Source organism: Pleuronectes platessa, chromosome 7 (genome assembly GCF_947347685.1).
Source record: "Pleuronectes platessa chromosome 7, fPlePla1.1, whole genome shotgun sequence".
NCBI lineage: Eukaryota > Metazoa > Chordata > Actinopteri > Pleuronectiformes > Pleuronectidae > Pleuronectes > Pleuronectes platessa.
In genome coordinates, this window is record NC_070632.1 from 5,743,363 (window position 1) to 5,766,213 (window position 22,851).

General features: G+C 43.6%; 1 protein-coding gene across 1 annotated transcript in view; it reads left to right on the forward strand.

Annotated features, from left to right (window-relative positions):
* si:dkey-246g23.2 (solute carrier family 66 member 2) overlaps positions 1–22,851 on the forward strand; it is a 46,851-nt gene that overhangs the window by 18,233 nt on the left and 5,767 nt on the right. Inside the window, exon 4 of the mRNA XM_053427136.1 lies at positions 13,864–14,080. Coding sequence (XP_053283111.1) covers positions 13,864–14,080 — 217 coding nt within the window. The remainder of the gene's footprint in view (positions 1–13,863; positions 14,081–22,851) is intronic.

Consider the following 22,851-nt stretch of genomic DNA (forward strand, 5'->3'; position numbering starts at 1 on the left):
AGGCCCCCCCCCCCATTGATAATGTGTCTGCCCTGTTAGACCCAAGTATCTAGTTAGGATCCTCCCCCCACCCCCCACATTGCTGTCTCCTTATCTGGACGTGGGGATTCGTCCATCTGGTCACCAGCTGATCATTATCAGAACAGATCACCTTCTCACACACACACGCACACACACGCAGACACACACGCAGACACACACGCAGACACACACACACACGCAGACACACACGCAGACACACGCAGACACACACAGACACACACACACACACACAGACACACACACACACACACACTAACACACACACACACACACAAACACTAACACAGGCTTAACTTTCCAGACAGAAAGGCAAAGAGAAACAGTATATTTGCACCTTTGTTTATATCCGTACATCATAGACTGCAGCGCTGCATTTCCACCCTCGTCCCTGACGTGTGTGTCTGTGTTTGTGTGTCTGTGTTTGTGTGTCTGTGTTTTTGTGTCTGTGTGTGTGAGACGGAGCGGGTGAGGAAAAGCCAGGGAGCAGAAGTGTAGTTAATTTGATCTCCTCCTCCTCTGTCTCTGTCATGCTCTCGCAGCATGTGTGGGGAAAAGGTGGAGCGCTTCAGTGATGCTTCAGTTCCACTCCCCTTCATCCTCAGCGCCAAGGTCACTGCAGCTCAGCCCTTTGGGCTCGAGAGTCGAGGATCCATTGTCCGGCTCGTCAGGGCCCGTCTTTATGTCTCCTATAATCAAAGCTGTGAGAATATCCAGTCAAGCACATTTGTTGTTACATGAACACAATGGGCTTTGTGGAAGAACCACTATGTTCCCGAGAGGCCCACACAAGTAAATGAACAAAATTAGTTGTATTCATCAGTTTCCTCATACGTGGCATTTTTTCCCCCTCTTGGGTAAGAACAAGATGTATGAGTTCTATATATCATTTGACTTATTTGAGGAATTTAATGTGTTTGTGTGGTTTTCTCTGGGTTTCGTTCATAGTCCAACAACAGCAGATTGACGTTAGGTTAATCAAAGAGTCTAAACTGAAGATGGCCACGTGTGAATGGTTGTTTGTCAACCGTAAAAATCAAACCAGATGAAAACGATTTGGTTCTCTTTGGCGGTTGAACATATGTAATTTGTTTTGCTACCATGTACAGCATGAAGAAATTCCTTTGAGCCACGTGGAGATAAGGAGGAACATCTGCACTTCTCCATAGCGAGCCGATGGATTTATTATCAGCAATTACGTCCCGTTAAATAAAAAAATCGCAGCCGGGACGTCAGACATGTCGCCCAAAGCTGGGGAATTTCACACCCAGTAAGCTATCTCAGATTCTCCATCGCTGAGCCTGAACAGTTTTACATTAAATCTACAGGAGGTGAATACGGTTACCTGAGTCTATTTTGTATTTAGTGCTGAGCTCCATCTTTTGAATCTCTGGTGGGAGGAAGTTGTGTGGATAATGTTGAACTGTAATAGCTCAGGGCAGCGGTTTTGTGGGAAGGTTTATTCCTCCTCTCAGTGATTCCCAGTCATTGTCGTCCTTAGTACAGTGCAAGTGTTGCTCCAGTTAGATTCTAACTAGATTCTCCAGTTAGTGGTTTAATTTACTTTCGTTATGGAAACAGAAATTCTGTTATATGTTAAAGACAAGTTGCCTCAGCGGTGGTTTCTATCTTTTAGACTTCTGTCAATTGCTAATCCACGTTAAATCTCCCGGGATTTATTACATCCATGCATGAAACACTCTTAATCTCAGAGTTATTATTTCATTTGTAATCCAGTCTTTTGAAATGGGGCTTTAGCAAAAGAAAAAGTTTATCACTGATCGCATACTGAGGGACTCCATTGTGTCTAGTCCCAATTATGTGAGTAAGAACAGTATAAAAGACAGTCTTTCCTTCTCGGTGTCAGCAAAAAGAGGAAATATCACTGAGGCCAGGGCTGTTTTGCCTCATCTCAATCTGCCTGCTTAAGTCATTGTTCTTCTGCTGGTGGAAATGAGAGTCAGATCAGTGTGTCTGGGTCTGTAAAGTTTCTGAGAGCAAAATGAGTCACAGTTAAAAAATGTAAGAATCTGGGCTGCACAGTGTCCGTTATGCTGTTGATGCCAGAGATAAAAATGTAAAAATAAAAATATCCTCTGTGTTCTGGATTAGTAGATAACAGCTCCTCAACTAGCACCCGGGATTAGAAAACGTATCTGCTCACTCCTCAAGACGAATAACCTTCGAAAAGTAAGAAAGGGAAGAACAGTGCTTCCTTTGAAAAGTCAAACTTTCATTCTGCTGCAGACAGCAAATCCTAAACAAGCTGAACTTCAAACACGGAATGCTTCTTAAGGCCAAACCACCGGCAGAGACGAGTGGCATTTCGTGAGATCTTGAAAAGATTTGAGCTATTTACGGATTTAGCATGCAAGAGAAGGTGTAGAGGCTTAGACGCCTGCTATCAGGACGAGTGAAGGACTGAGAGGCCGGGTTTTAAACTCAAACTAAAACAGAAAAACTGCTGATGCAGAAGAAGAGCGTGAGGTAGAAGGGGGGAGATGTTGGAATTAAAAGGGGTGAGAAGGCAGAGGGCAGGTTTCAAATTAGATACAACCTCCCCTGAAAGCCTTTGAGACATTTTCCGGGGGAAGCTCTGGAACATTGTCCTCTTCAGTCCCAGACAGGCAGACAGAGGAAGACAGATGCCTGCTTGCTTTTCGTGGTTGTAAGACTGAAGGAAAAGGACAGGGAAGTGACGAGACAGCCATGGAACGAGAAACACATCTTTGATATCGACCCCCCTGCTGTGTGTCATTAAAGAGAGCTCCCCCGAAAGCCACTGTGTAATTCTGATACTGAGGAAAGGATAACGTTTTAAGGGGAAAGAGGAAGAGAGAAATCTGTGGGAACCTTCCTGGGTCCTCTCTGCTTCTCGTAAATGAGACTCAACAGAGGTCCCAGGACCTGGTGCACTGTAACACACAGACAGCACACTGTGTACAGCCCGAGTGACAACCGGCTTCACAAACAGGACCAGTGTCAGGCTCAGCTCTGCCTGCCTGCTGAGGATCATAACAATGTTATGGATTATTTGATGGTCCACCGCCCCGCCGATGCAGCAAGATTTATCCCAGTGGTTAAAATGACCAGTCTGACGGATGGGTTCGATGTCAATGTGTTTGTGTGAGAGAGGGAGAGAGAATGATAGAGAGGGAGAGAGGGAGCAGGATACCTCAGTCTGTAGGTAATTAATGGGAAACACTGGGTCTTCCTTGATTATCAGAACTTGCATATTGTAATTTTGACTTCTGACCTATGAAGGCAGACATGAGGAATGAGTTAAGGAAATCAATTGTGATGACATTAACATAAGAACAGAGCATTAGTTGAAATCACAAGTGGATCATTAGTAAAACTAAATCATTGTTCTGAGATGATGATTTTTGTAATTTTTCTTGCCGGAGCAATTAAGAAGTCGTTATCTGTACATGACCTTTTAGCTTCTATGGCTACATTGTTCCCAGGACTGTTATCAACTCTGATCCAGAGCCAATCAGAATTTCACCAACATCCTGTAAATTTCCACTTGTAGCTGCATAGGTGTGATTTATGTTTTTCTTTTTTATCTTTTTGTGAGTCTTTAAATGTCAGAAAATAATGGACTCTGAAATTTGTCCATGAGTCACAGTTTATCCAGCAAACGCTCCAGAACCCAAGGATATCCAACTTTCTGTTTAAAAGCTAAACAAATCCTCATATTTGATTTAAGTGTCTGACCTTTTTTTTCGTTTCACTGTTGTACATCAGACAAATCCCTGCCTATGCAAAAACATCTTTACTCATAACTTACTGAATGACTTCTGCATAACATGAAATAATCACAATTAACCCCTTGTGGACGAATGTCGTGAATTTGCCTCATTCTGGTCTTAATGCCGCCGAAATGACGATTGTGCCTGATGGTGCAAATACTACACATACCAAGGAAGGTATTGGAAGCACTCTACCGCCATCTAGTTGTCGGAGTGGAAAATACATACTAGCCCCTTGGGACTGTGCAGCAAAGTTATTATTATTTTGAGGTATTAAGCTGTTTTTGAAATACTGTGATGATGGAACAGCAATGATTGAACAGAAACATATGTTGTTATTAAATTTCAAGCAAAAGCGCCATCAATCTACATTTAACAAATTTAGTGGAAAATTTGTTAAATTAAGGTTATGCCCCATTATGCCTAATGTCGCTTATTTGCCTCATACCTTAATTTTATATCTACTGTATATGCTATATTGAAATTAACAATCTCCAATTAATTTAGAATCTGCATGAAAGCCAAAAACACAAATAATTAAGAATTGTAAATTAATTCAGGCATTAAGGGGTTAAATCCCTTCCCAGTTTTACACAATGCCCTGAGACAACAGTGTACATGTAAACATACTGGGTTCATGGCAGGAAACTGGTCAGTGTACTGAACGTCTCTTTGAGTGGGCACGTCAGAGACCCTTCTCATTTATCTCCCAGCTGCAGGCACCGGCCATGCGGTGACTACTAGGGACGGACGTGGACAGAGGCTCTGGGGCGTGAGTGACTGTTAAAGGTAGATTGAATGGTGCCAGTGGATGTGGGAGTTTGACAGAATGCCGGAGCTGTAAGTGGAGCTGAAGCTGAAACAAATGGTGTGGAGTCACGTCGCCGACTGTACCGACTGATGTATGGTGTTCTGTCAGGATGCACACAAACAAACAGGAGTGTGGGTCCTCAATCTTTTCTGTCTCGCTGTCTTCACCACTACGTCAACAAAATTGACGTTTTGTCCGTCTCTATCCGTTGACAACACGTAGGAGTGGGTCCCTCCATGTGGGATGTGTTACACTACAGTATGTTGTGACTGTAATAATTAGCAGCTCGATATCTAAGTTACTGTTTAAAGAAACAGATGTGAATGTGGGAGCCATTAGTGATGCCCACAGCGCTCATTAGCTGAGCCTCCTCCAGGTCAAGAGGCTCTAACAGACACACGTGTGCTCAGTGAGCGAGCAATCAGCGATGGAAAAACACAGCCACAGTTCAGCTGCAAGGTCAAACCTGCCCACTCGGAGAACTGCTACTGCAGCAGAAGCTCAAAAGATGATTTGTGGCAGAGCATGAATAAATTAAATCGTTCTCTCCCACTCGGAAATATCGATTTTATGAATCCACTTGTTTATTTTTAGGGATTTTTCCCATTACCTTTGTACAATGCAGTGAAAACAAACCAATGTATCTCTTATTTTATATCGAAGATGGCTTATGTTCGTCTCTCCCATGTATCAATTGGTTCAGTAAGTCTTAATCAAGGATAAGGACCCAATTTACCACCTTGTACCTGTCCACACAAAGTATAAAAAGTAAATACATTATATTTGTACCTACAATATATACATTTTATTAATGTTAAACAATATTATCTGATTTCCATCATTTACATTTTCATGAGAATTGGCTTAGAGTTAATTTTGGAATCTCATCCTCTTGCCATATAACCAGTTACCTTGGTTATCTATAGAGCAATTAAAGGATACGACATCAATAAAATCGTTTCTCTATTGATAACTCGGTTTATCTGTCATCTTTTAAATCTGACAAGTTCATATGAGGAAGTGATTGGCCAGGTAGCAATGGGTAGAGATATAACCAATAAAAGAAATATCTAAAACCATATTTTAAATGCTAATTTATGTTGTTTTTAAGTTTAAGTTTGTTCTTTATTCCTCTGATAAAAGTCTCACAATTCCCTTCCATTGTGCATTCAAGTCAGCCACTATGAACTGAACCCTGTTTGTGCATGAACAACTTTTGTAATACACAAAATATTATGCAAATGAATGTCCCTGTTGTCCCTGTGAATAACAGACACAGGGAGGCTTTTATGTTTAGACAGATGTGTCAGGGACTGAAGAAAGAACGTGTTACAACTTGATTTTCTTAATTTATCTCACACACAAGATAAAAATAGAAGCTGGAGCTCGGACAAATTGGGCAGCGAATCAACAAATCCAAGTCTGTATCAAACGTGTGAGCTGACAAGAGAACACAAAAGGAACAAATACACAATGCAATGTACCGCTAATCACAATATTCTACCTTCCCTTATGACAAACACAAAGAATGAAGTTGAATCGTAGAGCAATTATACACTGGGATTCTCCTGTGGGTGCATTTCTTTGTACGTGTGCAAACAGGCGTGTGCAGTTGCATGTTCATGTCAGTAAGACACTTAGCAGCAAAATGCACGAAGAGGATCAGCCAGTGACACAAGGTAAAACATAAACCTGCCTTCCAGTGTGAGAAAGACCTAAACTCCAGGTACATGTCACAGCTTATCACTGTCTGTGCACATGTTCAGTTATTGTAATGTCCCTTTATTCTCATAAATAAGCAATTCAATATAAGAATAATACATAAATGCAGAAAACAACCTTTTTCTTAACCAGCTGGTATCACAGAATGGGTTAACCATTGCTGTCTACTACTGAATGAGCCTAAACCCACTAGCATGTATTTCTCAACTTTTACTAAGTGTTGAGTCGCATATAATTGTACAAAGATTAGATGTTGTCAAAAAAATCGATTACCTTTGGATGATGAGGGATTCAAATTGCTCCTTTAAAACCCAAATTAATTTCAGATTCATAGGGAATTGCTTGTCAAGCAAGGCAGCCAGAATGTACACGAATGCTATTATCATATAGAACCTAACGCAATGCACCTATTGTAAGTCGCTTTGGATAAAAAAAATTGACCGGGAGTGTGGTGTATAGGGCTCGAAAAGGCACATGATCTCCTTTCACTTTTTCGCTTTGCCCTGTGAAACCTTCTGTAAAATGAGCGGATCAAGGTAACGAAAAGTGGACAATGAGTGCCGAGTGTTTAAGACGAAGTCCAATCGAACGCTGTATGCCTGATATGCCGAGAAACTGTCGCAGTTTTCAAGGAGTACAACATCAGCCGTCACTTTGCTACGAAGCATGCTAACTACTCTAGCAAGCAGTCAACACAAGAACGGGCGGCTACGGCTCAGAGGTTGGCGGCTAATTTACAGACTCAGCAACATGTTTTTCACCGACAAAATGCGATTCAACAGTCAACTACCAAGGCAAGTTTTTTGGTGGCATTCAAAATAGCAAAGGCTAGCAAGCCTTTCTCCGAAGGCGGGTTTTGTTAAATTGCCTTGCAAATAAATGCTTTGCTACTTGTTAAAGGCCAAATCCTTTCATGTAATGATTTTTCCATGTCATTTATATTAGTTCACAAAAGCACTCCATCCATCTGAGTCAAAAAGTTTGCCCATCCCTGAGCTAGACGGTGATGAGCACTCACTCTGCAGATATTTCTGAGGACATTTCCACGTGCAATTTCCAGGTTTCTTTTTGGAGGATTTGTTTAAACAAGATGTTTTTATTCGAACAAAGACTCAGTTCTGCCCAAATCTGGAAAAACCAGGTCAATCATCATCACTACCATCTGACATCGGCTGCCTCACCCACAGAAAAGCATTTTGGGTCATCGCATTAGAACGGTTAGTGTGATATATGTGTTCAGTGATTTAGCATGGCCCTCGAAGGATGTTATAAAAGAAATTCAAATGGGCCTTGATAGAAAAAGGTTCCTCACCCCTGTTTTAAAAGCTTTTGTATTATTCAGAGAGCTGTCAGAGACAGAGGGAGACACAGAGAGCCGTGGACCTGCTCAGCTGCTGAGCCGAGTTTAGAACAGTTCAGCGTCTCTCTGTCCGTCTCAATGATCTAGCAGCACACGTGTCCCTCAGCACTTGTCTGGTGTATTTGTGTCGTCAATACTCAATACTGCGTCTATGAATAAAAGAGCCGAGGCCGTCTGAAGACTCAAACCACAGACGATGCCAAATGGTCCTTCAACAAATTTCAGATCTGGGAAAGTGTCAATTTAAGTTTTCATCCATTTGTCAATATCGTTTTTTTTACACATCACACACTAATCTGAAAAGATTAAGTCCATCCTCCATGTCCTTGAAGAAGCTGCACTTATCCTCAGATTAGACCAGTGAGCCGAACGCAAGCAGCCTTTTTCACACATCCTAAAATACACGAGCAGCCTCCACAGAGCCGACCTCTCCTGTTCATGGTCTGTTAGTGCTGAGTTGGCATATCTCTAAGCTCTCCATCCTTGTCTCTGCTTTTGAGTTTACACGCTTACCCCTGTGCTGTCATTTCTCTGCTCGGCCTGATGGGGAAACACAAGTTTAGCTTCCATCTACGATCGTCCTCTCCCCGGCTCGTGTCCGTCAAAACCACCTGAGCAGACAAACACATACGTACTCAAATGGACTGACTTATCCTGCCTGAGCGACTTCCCATCACCCCAGAGGAACTTCATACACGGGTATTGACTTCCTCGGGGCTGCCTCCTCTCCCCGTTTTAGTAATTGAATTGTTTGATCTCCAACGGGGGCTTTGAGCTTGTGTGAAGAAAGAGCCCCTCGCCTCCTCCTCCCCGGCACTGCGGGTATTTGAAGTGTGAACCCGGCGCCGGCGCTCACCAGACGGGAGGAAGCTGTTTGGAAAAGGGCCAGGGCACCGGTGCTAACCCGGGGGTGACATCTCAGCACCGGCGTGATGTGTGGGGGCGGCCGTGAAGCCGAGATGGGGTCGCTCTGTTATCGAGGCGAGGGTTTGAATTGAAACAGCAAAGGGAGAGAGAGAGAGGAGGGAGCCGGTCGGGCCGAAAGGAAGCTGAGGATGATGCATTGGTTTATGAGAGGAGGACAAATGAAAGAGATGACTCCATGAATGATGCATGGCTTTCTCTCTTCATTATATTCTGCCCGGCAATTTGATTATGCAGGTAAACATACAGCGGCTGTATAACTGAGTGATGAAAATAGGCTATAGAGAGAGAGAGAGGACAGAGAAGAGAGAGAGATGAAGGGAGGTGGGTGTGTTGCTTTATGTTTGAAAACAGATTGGAAGATGGGATTGCCTTTGTAAGGGGATAAGAGAAGAGTGTTTTTTTTTGGGGGGGGGGGGTTGTGTGTGAGCCTCAGGGCGGAGGTTTGAAACCCTGAAAAGTTGTCATTGTTGCCGCTGTCAGCACGTTTCCATGCTTCACCCTCTTGCACTCTCTCAGAAGGAAATGAAAAGGGCTTTTATGTTGTCAAGAAAAGTGCACGGCCTCCGAGCCCCTCCGGTGTCGCTCTGCCGTCCGTGTCACAGGTTCGATGCCGTGTTGATGTGAGAGGGCAGCGGGAGTGAAGAGGGACTTGTGAGTAAGAGCCGAGGAGCGGCAGCCTCTCCGTCTGCAGATCTTTGGATTCTATCAGCGTCAAAGTTAGTGAGGACAGACATAAGTCATGTCCAGAGTGAGGGAGCCGAGAACTGTGTGTTTGTGCGTGCGTGTGCGTGCGTGTGCGTGTGCGTGTGTGCGTCTGTGTGGTGTCTCTCTCTGTTCCCTCTGTTCTCTCCCACCTCCCGAGTCTGTTGTCGGTTATTGGTGATGTATCTTTTGCGGCTCTCAGTAATAAAGCCATTAATCACATTCCCTGTTCGCCACGTTGCACTCGCTGCAAGATGTCTCACTCTGTCTGTCCCAGGACGCCACAGTCGAGGCAGCTCGCTGGAGCGGAACGGAAGACGTCCCGGCCTTCTGGATAGTGTGTGTCTGTGTGTGTGTGTGTGTTCATTATGTGAGACAATATTAATCTACTGTTCACACATGGAACTCATTCAGGGTTTTGACCTTGACCAACACTCAGTATTTCACCTTAATCTGAATCTTTCAATAGTCTTATCATAATTGAGTCCATCTGCTAATTGAGAATTGAGTTGTGGTTTTAAGTTTTTTTCGCTTCACCTGTATGTATTTTTTTCTAGTTGCTATCGAGGACAGTTACTAACCTTATGTTTTGCGATGATTTTAAAGAAATAAAGTATTTAATTAGTTTATAAAATGTCACATTAAAGCTGACCACAGCCTTTTGTCAGCAATAAAACGTCCAAATATTCAAGAGGCTGTTAATGGCAGAACATTTTATTGATCAATTAAAATAAAAGAGTTCGAGCTGATTTATGAATTTTTTAATGTGAATTGAATGATGAATGGTTCTGGGTTTTAAAAAAGGTTGAAATATGAGCGTTTTGCATAGAGAAGAAAAAGAGAAGTGAGAAATCAAAGGGGCAGTGAACCAGGGTTGTTGCCACAGTGTTACATGATGTGTGTCTCGGAGCGCTAGGGCCCATTTCTTTCTGTTCAATAGATCAAACAGTTAGTGTCTTTTATTAAAAAAATATAACCCAGAGATTAATCAATAATACAAATGATTTACTGCAACTCTGAAAGTAATGATTCGTTAAACGAGGGAAGGAGACTTGATATCCACGTTTGAGGGGATGTGACAACGTTAGACCTTCATCAGGACAGAGACTCAAGGACACACACATGGAAATGCAGCAGGAATATACTTTGCTCTTATGGGGGGGGGCAGCCTGTGGAAGTTAGAAAGGGAAACGCCAGGTGCTTCGCAGTACACTTCAATCCCCATACTAACTAATGTGCTCTTATTTAGCCATCAATCCCCTTTAGCTAAAGTCAGCGGGTTTCCACGGCTCCATGGTCATACATAAGCAATGAGAGCTCGTCGATCATCTCACATTATGGTCCATTGAGGAGATGGCTGACGGTGACAGGAGTGTGGATGACGAAGCAGAGTGGTTCCTCTCATGAGATTTCACTGGCTGCTCCCACACCAGGCCTCATGCTGGGAGCTTACATCTACTGAAGCTATTGGGACGGATATTATTACTGTGATTAAAGGGGTTTTCACTGTGTGTGTGTGTGTGTCTTTGAAATGGTTTCCTGGAGACGGCTGCTGTAGTGGGATGTACAGTGCCTTGCATAAGTATTCACCCCCTTTGGACTTTTCTACATTTTGTCATGGGATAACCACAGATTAAAATGTATTTCATTGTGAGTTTATGTAATGGACCAACACAAAATAGTGCATCATTTGGAAGTGGGGGGAAATATTACATGGATTTCACAATTATTTACAAATAAAAATCTGAAAAGTGTTGAGTGCATATGTATACACCCCCTTTACTGTGAAACCCCTAACAAAGATCTGGTGCGACCAATTACATTCACAAGTCACATTTGCAAGTCACATAATTAGTAAATAGGGTCCACCTGTCTGCAATTTAATCTCAGTATAAATACACCTGTTCTGTGACGGACTCAGAGTTTGTTGGAGATCATTACTGAACAAACAGCATCATGAAGACCAAGGAGCTCACCAAACAGGTCAGGGATAAAGTTGTGGAGAAATATGAAGCAGGGTTAGGTTATAAAAAAATATCCAGAGCTTTGAACATCTCTCTGAGCACCATAAAATCCATCATAAGAAAATGGAAAGAATATGGCACAACCGCAAACCTACCAAGAGGAGGCCGTCCACCCAAACTGAAGAGTCGGACAAGGAGAAAATGAATCAGAGAAGCAACCAGGAGGCCCATGGTTACTCTGGAGGAGTTGCAGAGATCCACAGCTGAGGTGGGAGAATCTGTCCACAGGACAACTATTAGTCGTCTACTCCACAAATCTGGCCTTTATGGAAGAGTGGCAAGAAGAAAGCCATTGTTGAAAGGGATCAATAAAAAATCCCGTTTGGAGTTTGCCAGAAGCCATGTGGGAGACACAGCAAACATGTGGAAGAAGGTGCTCTGGTCAGATGAGACCAAAATTGAACTTTTTGGCCTCAATGCAAAACGCTATGTGTGGCGAAAACCCAACACTGCCCATCACCCTGAGCACACCATCCCAACAGTGAAACATGGTGGTGGTAGCATCATGCTGTGGGGATGCTTCTCTTCAGCAGGTACAGGGAAACTGGTCAGAATAGAGGGAAAGATGGATGGAGCCAAATACAGGGAAATCCTTGAAGAAAATCTGATGCAGTCTGCAAAAGACTTGAGACTGGGGCGGAGGTTCATCTTCCAGCAGGACAATGACCCTAAACATACAGCCAGACCTACAAAGGAATGGTTTGGATTAAAGAATGTTAATGTCTTAAAATGGCCCAGTCAAAGCCCAGACCTCAATCCAATAGAGAATCTATGGCAAGACTTGAAGATTGCGGTTCACAGACGGTCTCCATCCAATCTGACTGAGCTTCATCTTTTTTGCCAAGAAGAATGGACAAACCTTTCCATCTCTAGATGTGCAAAGCTGGTAGAGACATACCCCAAAAGACTTGCAGCTGTAATTGCAGCGAAAGAGGGTTCTACCAAGTATTGACACAGGGGGGTGAATACTTATGCACCCAACAGATGTCAACTTTTTTGTTCTCATTATTGTTTGTGTCACAATAAAATTTATTTTGCACCTCCAAAGTACTATGCATGTTTTGTTGATCAAACGGGAAAAAGTTTATTTAAGTCTATTTGAATTCCAGTTAGTAACAGTACATAATGGGAAAAAGTCCAAGGGGGGTGAATACTTATGCAAGGCACTGTATCACTGAGGGGATTAAGAGGAGCCCACGGTGGAAGGTGGTAGTCTCACTGTGGACAGATTGTCACAGATTGTCACAGCGAACACAGTCCTGGGAACACAGGTGTGTGGCTGTGATCAAGGTGAAGAGTGACCTTCGAGGTGGATGTGGTCGAAGCTCGGTCCCTGAGCGCTCACGTGTCGGAGTGTAAACATGTTCACGGCCGGTTTAATCCTGTCTCCCGTTGGAAGATGGTCTTTAATAGAGCCCGACTGATTTATCTGTTGGCTGATACAAATTGGCCAGAATGAGCCTTAAAGGGATAGTTCACCCAAAAATGATAATTCACTCATTATCTACTCACCAGTATGCTGATGGAGGTGGGGGGTGAAGTGTTTGAGGCTGGTAAACACTTTCAGGAGCTTCAGGGGTAAACAGCGTTGCAGCCAAATCCAATACAAATGGTGTTATCCAAGTTTTTAGCCTAAATAGTCTTTTGTATTATCTTTATTCATCGTTTTAAGGTTTTTATAACAATAATTCAGGACTTATTGGTAAATGTCAGCCGACATATCAGAATAATTTCTCCCTTATTGCGGTAACGGCAGCAGCTCCCAAAGAGATCCCACCGGTGAGGCTCTACTCTTTATTTGTTGAGTTGTCATCCAGAATCTCTCCCTGACTTCTGACCCCTGGTCTGTTGCCACCTCCTCAACTCAATTTGACCAGTTTATTCAGAGGATGAACAACAGCTTTACACACTGGTGGTCTCTATTTATCAGTGAATTGTAAAAGTCCCACATGAAGAATAGGTTCGCGGCGGTGAGGAGGAGATAGCTCTGAAACCAAAAGGTAATAAAGTTTCTGAATGTGCAGCCCCGGCTCCGCCGAACGCGAGGTTATTCCAAAGTAATAGAAATGTGAAAGCTTTCCAGAATCTCATTTATCTTTGTTCCGTTCACTTAAGCATGTGCAGCGTATTGATCAAGGAGTGCTGTCTTTGCAGAATTTCTATGCGTGCTTTAATGAAACACTCATCCCTGCTCTTCCCGCCTGCCTTCCTCTCCTTTTTTTTTCTATCCATTATATCATCCTCACTGCGTTCAATCTCTGTCGGCCGCTGTGGCTCCTCTGTTTCCAGATGCAGACTCTGTGGCATCTTCCCATTCTCCAGCATCACACACACACACACACAGACACACAGCAATAACACACAGTTCCTTCCTCTAGCTCTTTTTCTTCTGCCTCTCGTGTTTGCTTTTTCTTTAATTCCTCCCCCAGCTTCTCTATTCAGTGTGTATTTATCTAACTGTAAACTACCCGATAACAACTTCTGAATACAAGCTTGTTTTCTTTCTCTCTTTGCTTTGTCCAGATTTGGACTTCCGGTACTTCTGGAAGTGGAGTGCGTTCGAGGACTACCTGCTCTTCTGCTTCGGCTTCACGGTGCTGTGTGCGGTGGTCACCCTGCTGCTGCTCGACTCCCCGGTGTTCGTGGAGGCGCTGGGCTCCCTGGCTGTGATGTTCGAGGCCATGCTGGGCCTCCCGCAGCTCCTGCAAAACGTCCACAACGGCTCCACCAAAGGCATGAGGTACGGTGTCCTCCGAGGTCAAACTGAGCTCCACAGAAAGCTCGTAACTCTCTGCACGCATACCGGCGCTCGCTACTCCCACGCTGACTTCATGAGTGCACAGTGAACCACATGCAGCGTGCGATCATTAACCTGGAAGTGCAAGTAAATTACATTCTTATGAACAAATTATGCTAATAAATATGCTAATCAGATAATTTATAATCATTAGAAGCTATATAAAACTGCAGGCCAAAGATTAGATAAACCCAAAGGCCTAAACAGCTATTTAATTGTCAAGGGTAAACGCATTACCAGTGATGAACACTTTTGAAATGCACAAATAATGCAAATAAGTAGAAAAAGTGAGTGAGAGAAGGTGATGATGATTCTGTTATATTATTATTTATGTGAGCGTCTAACGTCAGTTAAAAGAATCAACAGACAACCTTCCTATAACTGCCGTCTGTAGTTATTATCACATGCAGCATTTTAAGGTACTTCGTGTGGTTTGAATCCCCGTTTAAATTCAAGGTCACCCTGACGGCAGAGAGGGAGCCGAGGGTGATGGAGCCGGGCCAGCGAAGTGGTTAGCCGGCGTTATGGAGGCTATTTGTGTGGAGATTATTGCAGAGTGTGCAAAGGTCAGTGAGCACACTGCCTGGCCTCTCAGGTGGAGGACTGTGAGGTCAATTACTCCCCTAATGGCACAGAACTTCATACTAATTATCATCATTACTTCCTCATTATGCCTCTTGTCTGTCATCAGTGCAAAAAAAACATGCATACAATGTGTGTGTGTGTGAGTGTGTGTGTTTGTGTGTGTGCAGTGGTTGTTACATGCTCTGCTGGTCACCTGTCCTTTATAAAAAGTCCATAGAAACAAAACAAAATGTCACAGCTTTTCTCTCTCAGACAACTATTTCTTGTTTGTTGACAGCAGGTTGTTTAGAAAGTGAACATTCAAAACCAGACGTGTGTTACGGTTTAGGTTAGGACTGATGTCATTTGGAGACATTCATTCTCCCTGTGGTTGTGGAACTGGTTTTGCTTTGCATATATCGACTCATAATGGTTTTCTTACGTCGATGCCCAATGACCAGATGTATTTCATCATATGGCTGCAACAAACAATTACTGTCATCAGTGATTAATCTGCTGATTCTGTTCTCAATTAATCAGGAAATAATCGGGGTCATTAAAAAATCAGAGGATGATGAAAAAAATCCCCATCACAGTTTACTACTACTAAACTGGGGGGGGGGGGGGGGGGATTATGAAGGTATCTGAGCCAAGGAGCGGATCCAGGACTCATAGCTCTTTATTTAACTTTGCAAGATTGTGTGTTTCTTTGCCATTTCCACTGATTTCCCAGGGAATCATTCATGGGCCTTGATGAAAACAGACATATGGGCACATTTAGGGAAGTGATATGTGAGCAGCTTGGTGCAGCTTGATTGAATTTAAGGAGACTTTTGGTCCTTGGCAGACGTATTTGCTCTATGGTTTAGTTTTTCTCCACTTACTCTCTGCGTTGTGTTTGTATCTGATGATTCCTCAAAGCATGAGAACACCAAGGAAATCATGGAAAATGCAAGGAGTAAAAAAAAAAAAAGAGAAGGGCCTTGATTTATGATGGTGCTGTTTGGTGTAAATAAGTAAGTAAGTAAAGTTTATTTAGTAGAACACCTTCCCCAGAGCAAGGCCACTAAGTGCTTCACTAAAAGTTAAATAAAAAACATACTTTTATGGGAGGAAATGAGAATCTGCAACAGAGATACTGAACAAGTATGAAGCACAACAATGTCAAAGGCACAATCACCTTTTTCTTTTAGACGTGCACTTGGGCTGGGGGGGGGGGGGGGGGGGGCTGGAAGGATAATGCCCAGAATTATGTGCATGTCACAAGGGATTGATTTCCTTTTGGAGAATCCTTTTCTCTGCAGAAAACTGGCCGAGGTGTCATCTGCTGTTTCCATTCTCTAGTATATCTGTCGCTCTGCATGTCCTCTCTGGATTAACTGTCTATAAATCTACTGTATATTGAACCTCATGACTACAAATCCAGTTCAGTCTTTAAATAAAGCAGCAGTAGAGGATATAATCTTTGAATGGCAAGACGTACGTTCTCAGTAATATGGCCCATTTCACACGGAGCGTCCTCAGGGAGCACATCTGGGCCTGCACCCCCTTTCAGCGCCCGTTCAGCTCGGAGTGAATATCGTGGCAGAGATTAAAGACGCAATAACACTACATTAGGCTCCTCAGATGACTGATGAAGAAGGAGGATCATCGGTTCTCTAAACTCAGATCTATGGTGAAGTCCCTGGACGGTCATTAACGCCAAAATATTATATCGGCATCCAAAAATAACACCGATTTTAGAAAGTACGTCACGGCACTGAACCAGATCAACACTGCAAATTAAACCCTGAATATTTGTCCAACCTCACTATTGATCTCAGAGGCCTAATTGGACAAATGACCCTGCCGCCTGGAAACGGCACATTCAGCACTTTAGCTCCCTGGTGTAGTCGACCGCGTCTCAGATCTTCTGACCCTCGTCACGTATCTAACGTCTCTCTCCCTTGTTCGTTTAAGCGCGGACAAAATGTTCCCCGAGAAACAATGACCGTTGGCATTTCGGCTCATGTTGTCCCATGTGAAGCAGCGAGTGTCAAATTCCCACGAGTCCGATTACTGAGGCGCAGAGGTGAGCGCATGGATCCGTTTAATGGAGGGCGGCTCACCTTTTCCAGATTAGCAAATAATAGTGACACAGGGGGAGACACACACACATGCAGAGAATTATGAGTATGTGGTCACTACGGACTCTTTGCATGTGTGCATGTGTGTCTCCACCCCTTCACACTCATTGCTACTCCGGGGGAATCGAGGAAGGGACCGGGTGGCGATGGAAAGACGCAATAAACGAGTCGCTGAGATCCAGTGAGAGGCAGAACCAGATAGGGAGAAGAAAACTGAAAGACAGAAAGGTTTTCATTGCAAAGGAAATGTAAAGTCGTGGACAGGGAGCGATCATGCTTTGATTCAGCTGCCGTTTGTTTACTGGTGCGTTCACGGTGCTTTCACACAGTGGCCCAGTTCATCTAGTTCTGGAGTGAATGCTGTCATTCGGATTTTGGTGACGATTTATACGAATGTGGGTCCCAATCATATGTGATTACCGTTGAGTTCTATTAGATTAACTCAATCCATGTGCTGACTTTAGAAACTGTCGAGGAAGCTGAATGAAAAAGTAGATAATTATGCCAAGTGCTTGGTAGCGATGGTAACACACCAGCAGGTCAGTAAATCGAGAGGAGGAAGTTTCCCTGATGCATTGAATTAAAATAAAGGTTTTTACAACTGTGATGTGTTGAGCTTGTGTTCCTCCATGTGTTCTGGCTCATTAAAAATAAGAGACGCCCACACAGTCTTACCTTTAACCACCGTGTCACTGCACAACAGGTTGGAGCATAGAATCGAATTGAGCGGCCAGCAGGGGGCGACACTACTTGTTTGCAAAAAATAAGTCAGTTTCTATCGAGTTCAATGGGAATAGATTCTTTTTCTCACTTGATTTGCAAAGAGCAAAATGCAACACTGGGCTCGAAACAGCAGTTCGATAGGTGACGTTAAGGTGGGGGGTGAGCAAAATGTCACCAGTTTGATTCCCTTTACCAGCATTATAAGGTGGGTGGGTAAACGGAAAGACCTCAGTCTGTCCCTCCCCTGTTTCAGACTATGTCGGATCTCCTGATATGTCGGATCTCCCCCCCCCCCCCCCTCCGCTGCCTGGGGAGCCCGCCGGTTACTCTCTCCCCTCTCATTAAACTTTATCAGTTTTTGCCTCCTCTCCTGTTCCCCTCTCCCTTCTCTGCACACAAGCTGCCAACTTTCCACAATGTCACAGTGACAGTGGACGGGGACACTGACAGGGTCGGTCTGTCTGTCTGTCGCTGTCACGTCCGTCTGTCTGTTGGTCTGTGACTGACAGGAGAGTGTTGTGGCTCTGCTTCCCGTCTCAAGCGGGAGTCGACTCTGCTGACAGGTCGTCTGCTTTTCTTTTTTCTGTCTGTCTCAGTTTAATTTACACTTCTTTACCATTAGATTGTGAGAGTGGAACCAGTGTTTGTGCGTCTCAGCTGTGTCTAAGTTTTGTAAAGTTCTAACTTGACAAAACTGGGGCTGGAGAGGAACCAAATAAAAAAAGACACAAGTTACTTTCATACTTTTTCAAAATGTCTATACTTAACTAATCCTAAATTGCAGGGACTGAGACCCGGATGTGTGATGGGTAAACTGTTGTTTTTTTTTTTGACCCACCTCAACCACTAAAATCCAGTCTCCCTCACATGAAGACTTCCCAACCTCCAGCTCTCGTCCTCATTACCACCACCACCAGTCCCTCGGCTCTGGGGGATTGTCCTTCCAGGGTCGAAGCCCCAAAGTCTGTTCCCTTGTTCACAATAAGATAACTTCATTTATTCTCTTTTCTTCATTCTCTCTTTTTGATTTTAAATATGTGCATATATGTATAAACGAGTGGGGATTCATTTGGAGCTTGTAAACAAGCCACATTTTGTAGTGTTTTTAAGGGTGTAGTTACACGATCAAAGCCTTTATGGTGCAAGTCCCTGCAGGAGCTCTCACTGCTCAATTAGTGTCCAGGGGGAAGACGAGAGGAGATGTTTTCAGACCTCACAGTTTCTTTGTTTCTCTGTTTATACAGTTCCTGGTGGGGATTTGGAGAAGAGCAATTTGGGCTGTTGTTGCAGTCTTTAGTCTTGTGACTGTACAGTGAATGGAATTCTTATCCGTGGAGTAAACAAGTTGTAATGTTAGGATCGATCAAAAGCAGAGCTCGGAGACCAGATGTTCAAAAAGCACTTTTATTTTTGTAAACTTGGGTTGGAGTAATTTTGAGAATCAAAGTAAGGTGAGACGATAAAGCAGAGCAGGAAACTGGGGTGTGGGCCAGGCCTTACAGTGCAGCAGGGCAGGATGAGGAGGCAGAGTAATGGACCAAAGGAACGAGGCATGAAGAAGGGAGCACAGAACATGATGGAGCCAAGGCACAGACAAAAACAAGATCAGGCAGAGGTCAAGCAAAAGCAGAAACTTGACTGAACAATGTGGTGGAGAGTCGGCAGTAGAACCAGCTACCAGTCTGCAGGTGGATTGTCAGCAGGAGGGAGTTGGATGAACCAACACTTTGAGACGACAACTTAACTATTTAAAGCCCAAAACACTGGTTACACTGGTAACACTGGTTACAGCCAGCCCCATCATATTCTTCAGAAACCCAAAGACTGGTGCAATAGTGAAAAGCATAATCTTTTCAGTCTCGTCCTGGTTCCTCTGCTCCCAGTTTGTCTCGTTGGACACTCGCACCCTTATTTCTTGTCCCGGTTGAGGTTGAAACATTTTGACATCAACAGCCCAAAGTCGAAAATCAACCATCAGCCACATTTCTTGATGAATCAGAGCTGGAGAGGAACCAAGAGAAATAACATAAAAGCTGCTGAAGCTGGGGCAGCACTGCAGATCTAAACTTTATATCATTGTTGTGTTGTATCAGTTTGGTTCTGGACTTAAAGCTGATTAAAAACAAGAGAGGAAAACATCACAAAGTACCATCACAGCAGTGGTGGTGTTCATATATTTTGACAGGAAGTAATCTGCCGGTGAGTTTGCTGCGAGCAGGGCCACTGATGTTTCCAGCTGAGGAAGATCAAGTGAAAGAAACATGAGCTCCATGTTCAAGGGGAGATTTCCATCACATTGTCAGATGTATTTTTGAGTGATTTCACTCTTTTCTGATGAAATCCTGCTCGCTCGATAGGAAACTCACACTTGTTTCCTACAATTCTCCAAGTTTGGGTGTTTTCATGCAGATCTAGATCACGACGCAGACACAAACCCAACCGCCGAGCACTTTGTTAGGAGAGAGGGGCTCCCTGCTTCGAAACGCCTTCAGCTCTTCACACCATCGTCTGGAACTTTCCTGTTCGATGTTGACATGTTTTCTTTACACCATTTTTGCATCATTTGTCAGCTGCATATTCATACATGCATTTATACTTTCACAACCAGCTTCCTAATAAAATAAGTGTAATACTTTGACATTAAATCAAATACAGGCAAATATACTTTATGTTGCCTTTTAGACGATCGTCGGTCTTGTGTGACGTCAGACAACAGCTTCTCCATGAAGTCGAGGTCGATTGATCTGCCCCAAGTTCACACATCAGAGCTGTTGACTTTGAGTGGTGTTGAATCGTTGTTGTTTTTTTCTAGTTGGTGTTCAGAAAATCTTGAGTTACCTAAAATGGAGCAGAAGTATTCCATTCTTAGTCTCGATGCACCTGATTGGTCACTGATCAGGAAGCTGGGGCGGAGCTAGGGAGAGGACAGGGACAGAGGTGCTAACACAGCAGCAGGAACACGTCCAGCTGTTGCACTGTTGACCCCAACATCTGCTCAGGAGAAATCCAGATGAATCAGACCAGGCTGTGTTCTTACAGTGTTTAACTGCAGCGTCAGGTTTCTGTTCTGCTGTCAGGAGTGAAGAACCTGATGGTCTTCGGCTGCTGTAGCTCATCCGTCCCAAGGTTCCAGAATGTGTGTGAACTATGGATTACTTGCTTCTGCCATTTATCTGATTCAGTACGTGCTTAAATACTTATTTGATGTGAAACTTCTGCATTTTTTTTGTCGTTCTATTCACAACTTCCTTATTGTGCTCTGTGCACTTTCTAAAATAAATATTGTTCTGTTATTGACATATCTTCTTGAGGAAGACTTTGTTGACTATGTTTGATTTTATTTCCTTTGAGCAGTTTCAGGTGTGGTTTTTGTGTCAGCAACACAGCTATGACAAATAGACCGGAGCTTTAGATTACATAAGTTTATGAACGTAATGAATATACTGCAAAATGTCATCACAACAGGCCATCTCATCTATTCGGGCTTGTTTACATTTTATAAGGAAAATGTTTCTGTAATATCCTGAGGCAAACTGTGCGGTACTCCTTCTTCTCCCCACCCTCTGCCTCATTTTGTGAAGTGTAATCCATCCTCTTTTTTTTCTGGCAGGTTGGGAACTTTTCCGTGTGTTTGCCTGTGTGCAATCGATCAGCATGCATAATTCATAGTTAGTGGGTTAAGAGCAGCTCCACTTCGCTCTCGCTGGGCCCTTTGATTTTTCGTCTCTCTATCGGCCCCTTCTCAGGGAGCGCTGCAGCCCTGCCGCTAAATCACCGAACAGACACACACACACACACACTCCCTCCTGTGTGGGCGCACACTTGTACACACATGCATAAAGCGGCATACATGCCTGCTGAAGACGAGATGTAAGAGGTGATTGAAGCTCTTTGAAGCTTTGAGCCCCGGCTGCTTGAGTGCGTCTCTTTCCATAGAGCTTTGCATTAGAATTATCAAGCAATTATGAAGACTCTCAAACCCCCTCTGGAGACTCTTTAAGTCACGCAATATGTGATTCCCCACTTTAAGCTAAAAGCCTGCACTGGGTTTAATTTGTGTTCAGCTGCATATTTACCTCCATTGGTGGAAAATGTTCAGTGTCTGCAGAGATACAATGGAAAACTTTGGTTGTGGAAAATAAGGTCTTCATGCGACTAACCAGTGCATCAGTGTGTCTCAGTCCTACATGGAGAAGTAGTTTATTCCAGTGAGTTCAGTGTTGTTCACTTTACTTCACAGTGTTTCTGTTTTCTCTACTTTCACATTTGTGTTTCAAATGGCTGCTTTGTTGCACAATAGGAGGAAGTAGAGGCACGTTGTCCATCTTTATATTCAAATGCAGTGGAGACATGACAGCCTGCCAGAAACCTTCAACCCTCAGGTAGCTTTCTATCCGTCCATCCATCCCTTCATCCATCCCACGCAACAAAGGATCCTGGTACCACAACATAACGGGCAGAGGTAAAAAAAAGAAGGTAGAGACGGCTGCGGATGAGGCTTTAGAAGCATGTCGAAGGGGGGGGGGGGGGGGGAGAACTAATGGAGGAATAGAAACAGAGAAGCTGAGGATGTGAGGAATGAGAACAGATAAACCTGCAGCAATGGACAATTTGCTGAGAGATCAAAAGATGTGAGAAAGACAGACTGGAGGAAACCTAGATGCTGTTCTAATGAAGAACATCAGGCAGCAGCTCTAATAGGTATCCTGCTGGCCCTCTGATCCCTGGAACCCAGCTGAGATACTGGTCTACTTTAGAAAGCTGTGGATCTGGACTAGAGTTTAACGATGAAAATCTATTTCTGTGTTGTCCGCTGTCACTACTGATCATTACACTACTGAAATTGATATATCAGTTTGTTCTGTAGTCATTTTCTGTCTGTCTTATTGCTCCATCATTGCTAAGATTGGATTTGTTTGGATCTGCCTGCCTCGCTGGTCGTCCATTAGTCTCAGGAAGCTGTTTGTTCTAGTTGCATATGTAAGATTCTGGTTTCACAATTGAATCCATTCTTCCATGTTTCTGTGTGATTTTGTGAAATTGTCCAACTCCAATATTATGCCTGACTAAAGCAACATGCTTTTATCTGCTGATGGCATTAGTAGATTAAAGCTCTGGTGCTATAATAAGCTCTGCTATAACAAAAAGTTGACTTTTAATTCCTTCTAAATGTATTCAACGAATTAACTAATCGTAGAACTTCTGTAACATTCAGTTTTATAAAGTCACTCAGCCCTGTTTTCTGTGGTTCTGTTCCACTTGTCCTCTCCAGCCGCTCAGAAGCAGCTAATAGCCGGCCTG